An 11,280-nucleotide genomic window follows, 5' to 3' on the forward strand; every position below is an offset into this window, starting at 1 on the left:
ACCCTACCAAATTATTTATGGATAAGATACAGAAATTTATAAATTATTTTCGCCTTTATCACGAGCCTATTTTAATTCATCCGAAGGTAAATAAGTCATACTAACATGTTACGAAGATTTAACTTCGTCCAGAATATATTACTTCATTCTAGTAGGTTTTTACTTCATTCCAGTAGGTTTTTACTTCATTCCAATACGTAAATGTGGTTTCGCCGTCGCGTGCCATTCTTTCTCTTTACGATATCTATCACCACCGCCTTGGCGCTAATATGGTTTAATAAACACATGGAATAATATAATAAATTATTGGAATGAAGTATGTGTAGAAGCATTTGAAGTCCTACTGGAATGAAGTAAAAATCGTATCCAATGAAGTAATAACGTTTCTGAATGAAGTAATAAACTTACTTAAATAAATTGCATATTTAAATGTTAATCAAGCAAAAACCCACGTCAATGAATTTGAATGAAGCATATGTTGAATCATTTCAAAACCTACTGGAAGCAAGTAAAAACATGTTGTAGTTTCAAGGTATTACGTACAGAATGAAGTAATAAACCTATACAATGAAGTAAAATAGGCTAGTAATGAAGTAGAAAAAAATTTCACAGCAGCACATCTCATTAAAAAAAACTAGATCTAATGGTCCAGATTTGGTCTCTAGTTCGGTCTTTAAAATTGGTTCGACATTGATCACAACTCTCTCTCTATATATATATATAGGGAGATGATCAAAATAAGAATGCATTTAAACCCAGAAATGCAGCCCAAATCTTGGCCCTGGGATTAGATGATCTAATGGTCAATAATTAACCCAAAATACGGAAGGTCATAATTAAGTAGTTTTAGGTCATATTATAAGATTTGAGTTTAGGTCATGTTAAGATCAGTTTAGGTCATGCTTTGTTAGCATGACCTAATAATAAACTAACTATGACCTAAAAATGCCCTACGTATGACTGTGTTCTGCGTTTCTGTATTTAAAACTGGTCTTCATAGATCAAAACCCTATATATATATATATATATATATAGGGATGTATTCATATCAAAACGCTAAGTATGAGTAAAACTTAAAACACTTGCAGTCCATTGGATCGTGTGATCTAACGGTCAGATTAATGCCACGTGTCATCTAATAATGTAGATTTTTAGCCTAATAATGTACATATGATAATAATGTAACATTTTAGTCTAATAATGTACATTTCCATTCTAATAATGTACCTCGGCGAATAATGTACATTTTTAGTATAATAATGTAGTTTATCACAACCATCCAATCTAAGGATCCAAGGGCTGTGATTTGTGCTGTGTTTTACACTGAGATGCTGTTATGACCCTAACATATATATATATATATATATATATATATATATATATATATATATAGGGGAGCACTAGGGCGCATCCTTAATTAGAGTGCTAACGTACATCCAACCACGTGCTGCCATGTGGCACGAAAAATGCAATATTGTATATATAAAAATGCAATACACATTTGTGAAGTTGTTCATGCATTTTCGCAGATTGCATTTTAGTTATAGGAAAATTGCATTTTTTATTGTTAAGTTTTGCATTTCACATAAATTGCATTTTTTATTGTTAAGTTTTGCATTTTCACATATATAAATGCAATCCGTATAGATATAAAATGCAAATTAAACAGTCAATATCAAAAATGCAAAACTCAACAATAAAAAATGCAATCTTCATATAACAAAAATGCAATCTGTCGAAATTCATATTGCATTTTTCTATATATAATATTGCATTTTTCGTGCCACGTGGCAGCACGTGATTGGATGTACGTTAGCACTTTAAAATTAGTTAGCATATTAGTACATCCCTATATATATATATATATAAAAGTTTCGCACCTAATTTCTTTTACTTCTCGTTATGATTAATCGTAGCGAAGCAAAAAAAATTTGGATAAGTGAATGAAAATAGTATTATTACAATAGATGTAGTTCTCTCAAATAAAAGTCTGTTTGTGAAGGCCGAGCTTCAAATAAAAGTTCGTACACGTTCTACATAGAGTTCAACATTAGAGTAAAATTAAAAATAAAAATACTCTCCATGTCCTCCGGATCTCGCTAAATAGTCATGCCTTGAACCCCGATACCTACACGAATGGATAAGAAGCGTGTTAAATCAAGACGAGACGGTCGACGAAATCACATCACATCAAACACGCCTACCAAACGACGGCTCACGTCTTTTTAAGCGACAAGATGTAATATTCTTACCAATTATAGTAATGTGAAAGATTGATTTGCCAACTTACCCCTTTTAGCAAAAAGTCATTATCTCATGTGTAATAGTTTGCTTCTATGAATTAGGGAATTGACCATGTTTTTCCATGTACCCATTTTCCACTATAAATACCACTCTATCACTACCTTTAATCCTTTTATTCCACCACAAAATCTCCCAAAACTATTTTATCTCAAAGTGATTATTCTCAAATGAATGCTTGAAGAAGAAGAGTCAATTCTCTACACACTTCATTTCTTTTTCTCCTTTCCTCAAGGTAAATTCTTCAACATCAAACTTTATTCATAGATTTTCATATTTCATTCAAAGCATGAACATTAGAAGCTTTCCATGTCAAACACCAATTCTATACCATTTCCTTCACCCTCTTTAATATTTAGAAACTTCTCGTCGAACTTAAAATCACAACTAAAGCTTGATTAATGAAAAATTAGAAATGCTTAAACACTCACAAGCCATGACTTGAAAATAAGGGCAGTAGCAGGTTTAATTTAATACCTCAAAAGCCACCTCACTCCGGTGGATTAAATCAAGACAAGTATTGAGCAACAACTTGAAGAAATTAGATAATCGTTTTGACTTAGCTAAATTAGTTTGTCCTCAAACTGCCAAAGGAGATAAATCGTATAAAACTTAGCTTTTAAGATTGCACCAATGAGCACTGAGCTACCGAACGATGCCGCTGCTGTTGCTGTCACTCGGCGGCAGCCGCCGCCGCCGCTGTCTCGGCAGACGGTAGCCACACAAGACCGCACGCTGCTGCACCGAATGAACCCCGATGCACTCTTCTCCGTTCATTCGGCGAACCCGGGGCCTGAAATCGAACCGAGGAAGAGAAGCATATGTGTATGTTCGAACGTATAAACATAGCGAGTGAAGTGAGAAGAAGAAGGGAAGGAGAGGAGATTTCGTACCTGGACGGCGGAGGTCGGGCGGTGAACGAGCGACGAGGAGGAGGAGGCGGGCATGACCGGTAATAACTAAAATTTTATCATTAATGTCTCCACCTTCATTTCCTAGTTGATGTCATCACCATTGTCTGCACAATCCAACCACCTTCACAGATCAAAATTTTATTTTGGCAGCAATTTGGTAAGCATATCCGCGGGGTTCTCTGAAGTATCAACTTTGAACACTTTCACTCTTCCTTTCTCTAATTCTTTCCTTACAAAATGTGATCGCACATCGCGCTAACTTCGTTCATGAAAAAACTGGTGTTTTGCCAAGCTTATACCATTGTCATTGTCACAGCCTATAGCTATAGCTCTGTGCTCTACCCCAAGGTTAGCAGCAATTCCCTTCAACCAAAAACTTTCTTTCACAGCTGAAGTCAACGCAAAATATTTAGCCTCGGTCGTGGACAAAGCAACTACATTCTAGAAACTTGATTTCCATCTTACACTTGCACCAATCATAGTAAAAATGTAACCAAACTAAGACATCTCGGTATCCACACTCCACGGATAATTACTATCACAAAATTCCACCAATGCATCACCCACATATTTGGATCACCTTTGAACATAATCTAACATTTCCAGCTCCCTTTATATACCTTAGAATCCATCAAGGCTAACCAATGTTCTTAACCATGGTCTGCCATAAATCTATTGGTTTTGCTTATTTCTTGAGTCACATCTGGTCTTGTCCCAATCATCGCATAAATCACACCCCCCACTATGTTTGGATAAGGAATGACTTGCATCTCTAGCCTTTCTTCCTCATCATGATTGGCTCAAATGCTTATAAATTCTTAAAATTCCTAAATTTTATGTATATATATATTTTAAAGAAAGTGGTAGTTTTTGTGGAAATATTTTTATCTTAATGTAAGAATGTATTCATGACTTTATGCGAGTGTAGAAATAGTATGAAAGAAAAATAGAAGTGTTATACATATACATTAGAAGACGAGAGTGAACAGCCATTCAAAGGATCTGCAAAAACAACCGAGAAACAGTGGCCTTCTTCAGCATGAGCAGGTAACACAGACCCAAAATCAGCAGTTAATCCACCTAATGCCTCCTTCTCCACACAATCTACCCACCTTTTGACCTTAACTAGGAAAGCAAAGAAAGAAATTAGCACATACTGAATGAACGGTTTTCTTTTCAGCATCATGATTAGGAAGTTGAGACAAAACATAGCTAGAAAAGAGATGTGAAAATTTGAGATAGCATCAAAAAACTGCTAGTCAGCATCATATTCCTCAACTGTCAAACTTGAAATTGATGAAAGGAACAACAAAAGAATCACCAATTGCAAAGCACCAGCTAAACCTGCAGACTGTTGAAATGGTGCAGCCATACCTAAAATTTAGGAATTCTGCGAATTAATCAGTCGCAAATACAATGCGTATCATCGGCTTTCCAATTTTTGCATAAGGAGGAGGGAATTACCGGTAAGAGATCAAAGCAATCAGTCCAAATTCAAAGTTTAGGGATGAAAATGTGGGAAAACATTTTGAGGGAAAATGGTTGATGATGGTAATTAACAAAATGCACCCTATAACTAGTTTATTTGCATTTTGTATCCGTAGATTTAAAGTTTGTGATTTGGCACACTATATCTAGATTGAATTATTAGTTGCTATTGCATCTTTTTTTTCACATCGCATCCAGTCATTTATACGGTAAATATTCAATTTTGCCCATCAAAAAAATTCCAACTCTAAGATAATTTTGATAAATATACATTTCTATTTTCGTTTAAAAAAAACTCCCGCAAAAAAATCCCGACATCGAATTTTGATGTGTCCCACCAGATTTACATTTACGAAAAATTATGTGGCTTTACATAAATCCTTCTCTCTTCTTCTCCCTCGCGTCAATGTATCCCGTCACCTGAGCCACCTCAGGCTCCTTCTCTCAAAGTCGTTTCACTTTCTGACACTTTAGACTGCATGTTTCTTCCTTATATATCTCCTTATTTATTTCTTCATCATGATCACACAGTGGCTGAAAATGTTTTGCGGAACATTTTTAAGTGGAAATTGAAATATTCGATACTTTGTTCAATCACTCTTAAAGTCAGAACATTTTGTTAGAATACTGAACAATGAATCAAATTAAATATTTATCCAAAATTTATACAAGTCCATGCAAATAGTTATGAATAAATGAAAAACACATTTCTTGTTTTATATGTATATCCTAACATGAGATTGCTCGTCAACTTCAAAATCATAGAGGCATGATTGGGGTCTGGGGAGAATGATTGTACTTCGAACGATAAAGAAAAAAACTTAAGGCATTTTGTATTCACTAGAGTCATTTAATGTTGATATATTTCTCAAGTTTTCGATGATAATGCAGTCAATCGCTTTGAAGAAATAAAGACATGTCAAAAAATAAATTAGATGTTGTTTAGTGTGATATTCTTTTGTATTTTGATATGTACGTATGATATTAAAATGGATTAAAGATGGAGTATATTATTATTAACATTTTAGTAGGATGATAAGAAAACCTGAAATCACAAAAAAGTGAAACAAAGGACACAAATGGGCATGCTTGTGCCAAGTTATTCCTATTGAAAGATTCGAAGCGGAGGTCACAACAACAGACGTAGTTCCTCATTGCGCTTTCATGAAGAAGGTGGCGAGGGAGGTGTATGATGAGCAAAAGGGTTTCTGAAGAATGAAGGAGCTCTTGGCGGAGGAGGATGAGATGGAAGAGGAGGTGGAGGTGGAGGTGGAGGTGGAGGTGGAGGATGAGCAAAAGGGTTGGTGAATAACGGAGGAAGATGAGCAAAAGGGTTTCTGAAGATTGGATGAGCTCTTGATGGAGGAGGAGGAGGAGGAGGAGGGGGGGGAGGTGGAGGGGGAGGAGGTGGAGGTGGAGATGGAGTTTTGGGGGCAAAAGGGTTGGTGAATAACGGAGGTGCATTTGCAAAAGGGTTTCTGAAGAATGGAAAACCTCTTCGTGAATGATGAGTTGGAGCATTTTTCGGAGAAGAATTAGGTGATGGTGCTGGAGCTTCTGTCGGAGACGGTGGTGGAGCATTGGGTAAGGATCGAGTAAATGGAAGACCTCGTGGCATAGACGGAGTTGATGGAGGAGGTTCTTGTGAAGACGGTGGTGGAGCATTGGGCAATGATGGAGTTGATGATGGAGGAGCTTCTGGCGAAGATGGTGGTGGAGATGGAGTTGACGGAGGAGGTTCTTGCGAAGAAGGTGGTAAAGATGGAGTTGAGGGAGGAACTTCTGGCGAAGATGGAGGTGGAGATGAAGTTGACTGAGGAGGTTCTGGCGAAGACGGTGGTGGAGCATTGGGCAAGGGTGGAGTTAATGGAGCAGCTTGTGGCGAAGAAGGAGATGGAGAAGGAGTTGACGGAGGAGGTTCTAGTGAAGACAGTGGTGGAGCATTGGGCGAGGATGGAGTTGACAGAGGTGGAGATGGAGTTGAGGGAGGAGGTTCTTGTGAAGACGGTGGTGGAGCGTTGGGCAATGATGGAGTTGATGATGAAGGAGCTTCTATAGAAGACGGAGGTAGAGATGGAGTTGACGGAGGAGGTTCTAGTGAAGACGGTGGTGGAGTATTGGGCAATGATGGAGGAGCTTCTGGAGAAGACAGTGGTGGAGATGGAGTTGACTGAGGAGGTTCTAGCGAAGAAGGAGGTGAAGCATTGGGCGAGGATGGAGTTGAGGGTGGACCTTCTGGCGAAGACGGAGTTGGAGTTGACTGAGGAGGTTCTGGCGAAGACGGTGGTGGAGCATTGGGCGAGGATGGAGTTGAGGGTGGACCTTCTGGCAAGGATGGAGTTGGAGTTGACTGAGGAGGTTCTGGCGAAGACGGTGGTGGAGCATTGGGCAAGGATGGAGTTGATGGAGGTGCTTCAGGCGAAGAAGGAGGTGGAGATGGAGTTGACGGAGGAGGTTCTAGTGAAGATGGTGGTGGAGCGTTGGGCGAGGATGGAGTTAATGATGGAGGAGCTTCTGTAGAAGACGGAGGTAGAGATGGAGTTGAGGGAGGAGGTTCTGGCGAAGGCGGTGGTGGAGCATTGGGTGAGGATGGAGTTGAGGGTGGACCTTCTGTCAAAGACGAAGGTGGAGATGGAGTTGACTGAGGAGGTCCTGGCAAAGAGGGTGGTGGAGCATTGGGTGAGGATGGAGTTGATGGAGGAGCTTCAGGCGAAGACGGAGGTGGAGATGGAGTTGACGGAGTAGGAGATGGCAAAGACGGTGGTGGAGTATTGGGCAAGGATGGAGTTAAAGGAGGAGCTTCTGGCGAAGACGGGGGTGGAGGTGGAGGTGGAGATGGAGGTGGCATATGAGCTTTGGGAAATAAAGGATGGTGATAATATGGGAACCTATGCCAATACCACCAGTAATAGGGAAAGAAGTCCGCCGGAGGATGAGTCGCCTCATGGGCTGCAGCCTGAAAGAGGGGGAGGACGAGGAGGACTAGGACACAAACATGGAACCGATGAGATTCCATTTCGTGATCCTTGTGTTTTTTGTTTCTTGCAGTACATGTTCGATCTGTTTCCAGGTATTTATTATTGTGCGTTACCATGGAACCCGCTCTTGTTAATCAATGACGGGTCCAAGAAATTAAATATGTGGAGTCGAAAAACTAATTAATATCTTATGTTAGGCACAATACTTAATTAATTTGAGTATCCATATTTTGAAAATATAAAAAACACATCATACAACCGTATACTCCATAATTTAATTATTTAAGTTGTGATAAAAATAAAACAGTCAAGATTTTTTATTATACCTAGCCAAGTTTAATTTATTAGGTCATTTCCCTTGTTGATGTCTTGGCGAACTTAATTAATTTTTACTTTATTTAGGCGATTACTTAATTACTTTTACTTTATTTAGGCGAACAATTAATTGAGTGTATGTAAGTTGGCATTTAGTATTACTACTTATCAGTCATAGCTATCAAGATATTCGTCCAAATTATACCTAAGTTAGGATTAATTTTACTAGGTACTTAGGGTCTCTCCACCGGTCTCTCCACCGTCGCCCTTCCTGTTCGCCCGTCGCCGACAGGCGACTGGACGTCCGCCGTAGGAAGCGGGAAGGGCGCCCACGCCCGTCCCGAGTGCCCGTCGGATGGGCTCGCCCCTCGCATCGACGTCCTACCTGACGTCCGCCACTGTGGCGTGGGTAGGACGTCCCACTCAGACGTCCCACCGAAAATTAATTTATTTAATAATAAAAAAAACTCTATAAATACGGCTCGTGTCGAAATTTTAATTCCGTAAATTTTAATTCCGTAAATTTTAATTTTAATTGTGAATTTATTAATTTTATTGCGGGAAGTCCTAGTGAAATGGGAAGGACTAGTGCTGACGTGACAGATAGTTTTTATAGGAAGGACTAGTGGAGGTCCTAGTGGGAGGGGCGCCACCGGAGACACCCTTATTAGTCGTAGCTATCAACATATTCGTCCAACTTATACCTAAGTTAGGATTAATTAATCACACCAAGTCAATATAGTCATGCAATTACATAAAATTGTCTATTTATTTCTTAATAAGGACCCGTTTTGTAGTGTGGACGGGATATAACAAGAATATTAACATAGGATAAAATTTTCGGACCAAAAGTAGGATAGTGTTTGGATAAGAATTTTGTCATATTGTTTTATATAAAAAATAAGTTTTTTGAATTATTGTTGACGTAAATGACATAATTACCAAAAACAGAAGTCAAATTTCATCCAGAAATTTCAAAATCATTAGATTCACTCATAAATGAGAGGAAATTCAGTTCTAAAATCATATGATTCAACCATACCGCTAGAAGAATCAAACATTATATTGACAAGTTGAATGAAAATAAGACAAAAAATGCGTTCATATTTTGCTTGGACTTGAACACCAAATAATTGTGGATGGATGAAGGGCGTGTCATTATAGAGTTTCAATTGTATTTATAATTTGATGATCTCATTAATTGTAATTTATGAGATAATAAAATAAAAATGAAATATAAACAGTTCTACTATGAAATAAGTACATGTCACTGGTGTTCACAAATAACATAAATGGTAAAAAAAAAAAAAAATTGGAAACAGAAACGGAAACGTATAGGGGATGTGATCATTGTTAACTCTCCCTTGTTAACTACAAGATCTTTAAAAATCTAGTGATCTATAATTTGTCAATGTGTAAATTCATTTTATTATTATTTAAAAAGATAAGAATATCTTGCAAATTTAAGGTTTTAGATCAAAATACCAATATAGTGCATTAAGCATATCAATCCGATGTCTTGAATATGTCAACACAATTTCGAATTGACATTTTATATGCATTATGTTGACATATTATGATAGCTATATTGACATTAACTGTTTTATTAAAAATACGAAAATTCAAGAAATTTTTTTCAAATATTGACATCGAAACATATGCAAGTGAGATCTTGTTAGAATCCTTATAAAATTATCTTTAATTTGATATATGTTGTGTGAAAAAATAATTTAAAATTTGAGATTATTATATGCATTTAAAATTGTGAGATATTTTTTAAAAGTTAGTTATAACTAATTTGTTGTTAATTGACATAAGTATCATAATTGACATTTTTTGTTATACTCGAAATTGGATGATCATGACCCTTAATTTGAAAATCTAATGTCTATTATTTAATTGTAGTCAGCAATTTAAGAGTATAACACACCCAAACACATATAAATATATAATACTGCTAATCAAACAAAAGAATATTAAATTATTTTGATTGCCGAATTTATAAGTCAATGTTTCAATTGAGTCAAGTCAAAGTCGAACCAAATTAAACAAATTCAAGCATTAAATAAGAGCGTAATCTATGAGTCTGCAAATATCTAGTCCTCCCACTATCTCAAATTAATAGATATATTTATAAACATGTTGAATACGTATTAAATTTCCTATCTAAATTTGCTCTGGTGTTGAGAAAGTATTACTATTATAGTATTATAACTTTTATCGAATGTCATGGATTTATTTTCTAATTGTTGAGGTTTATTGGAAATATTGTTGAGGTGTCTCTTATCCGTCTCTTAACCATCTCATCTTTTCACTATTCATGGGTCTCACTATATTTTACACTCCATCTCTTAACTAAGAGATAACACTCACATTCATCCATCTCTTAACTATTCATTCAATTTCATTTTTCATTTTTATTTCCAACAAAATCAATTAATAATAAAACACACTTCATTAAATAAAATAAAATTATAATTTAAATACCTAAAAAAATAAAAAAGACATAATTAAAATCCTAAAAAAATAAAAACACACATAATTAAAATCCTAAAAAAATAAAAACACACATAATTTAAAATACTAGAAATTAAAAACACTTAAAAAACTACTCCGCCGGCGAATCATCCCCCCGAAGCCGGTGGCGGTGCACCCGGCTGAAGACCAAGTTGCCTTGCCATCGCCTGGATTCCGGGAATATGATGTTCGTATTGGGTAGGCGTCATCTTGGAAGTGTCAGCCATCGTGGAGAGCATGTATACGGACCATAGGGAAGTGTTCGAGCCCACGCCCGCGCCCGCCTGGCTCGATTCACCTCGGCTCTTCCCCTTGCGGCCGACGTCGTGAACCGGAGGAGGAGCCACTGGCTTCAGTGGGCGTGTCCCCAGCCTCATGTGAGGCGTTGCCTGATCCGCCGCCCTCACTAGACGAGTAGCCACCCCCCGTGTGCTTCGTGCGTTTCGAGCTTGAGGACCGGACACCGCCAGCCCACCGATCTTCGTTTCTGACCAACTGCCAAACATCGATATGTTTGAAATCTTTTTTGACGTCGTCTTTAAAGACGCGCATCGCCGCTCGCAGAATGTCAGCTTCACTGGCTCCGCTTTGGTAATGCTCCGCTTCACCCCTGTAGACCGCGCTAAACTTTTTGACATCTTTGTCGACCCGGTCCCAATGATTGCGGAGCATCTTCACAGTGCGGGGGCGAGTCCCCTTCGGCTTTAAATCTGCGTAAAGTTCTGTGACCTTCTCCCAAAAGCACAATTTGTTTTGTTGATTCCCGA

At 37.8% G+C, this 11,280-nt stretch overlaps 1 protein-coding gene and 1 long non-coding RNA gene across 2 annotated transcripts; both read right to left on the reverse strand.

Moving 5' to 3' along the window:
* Nucleotides 1-1,936: 1,936 nt before the first annotated feature.
* LOC148930310 (uncharacterized) lies at nt 1,937-3,869 on the reverse strand. Its single transcript, XR_016136300.1, has 2 exons — nt 3,195-3,869; nt 1,937-3,094 (listed from the first exon to the last, which is right to left on the reverse strand). It is a non-coding gene; the product is annotated as an uncharacterized LOC148930310 (long non-coding RNA).
* Nucleotides 3,870-5,693: 1,824 nt separating this feature from the next.
* Nucleotides 5,694-7,738, reverse strand: LOC148930311 (uncharacterized). The gene has a single exon (XM_089067692.1). The coding sequence runs from the start codon at nt 7,717-7,719 to the stop codon at nt 5,866-5,868; it is 1,854 nt and encodes a 617-aa protein (XP_088923818.1). The 5' UTR covers nt 7,720-7,738; the 3' UTR covers nt 5,694-5,865.
* Between the last annotated feature and the right edge of the window lie 3,542 nt (nt 7,739-11,280).

Source organism: Salvia hispanica, chromosome 3, assembly GCF_029641045.1.
Source record: "Salvia hispanica isolate PSC_SH4W2 chromosome 3, Shi_PSC_v1, whole genome shotgun sequence".
Classification (NCBI taxonomy): Eukaryota; Viridiplantae; Streptophyta; class Magnoliopsida; order Lamiales; family Lamiaceae; genus Salvia; species Salvia hispanica.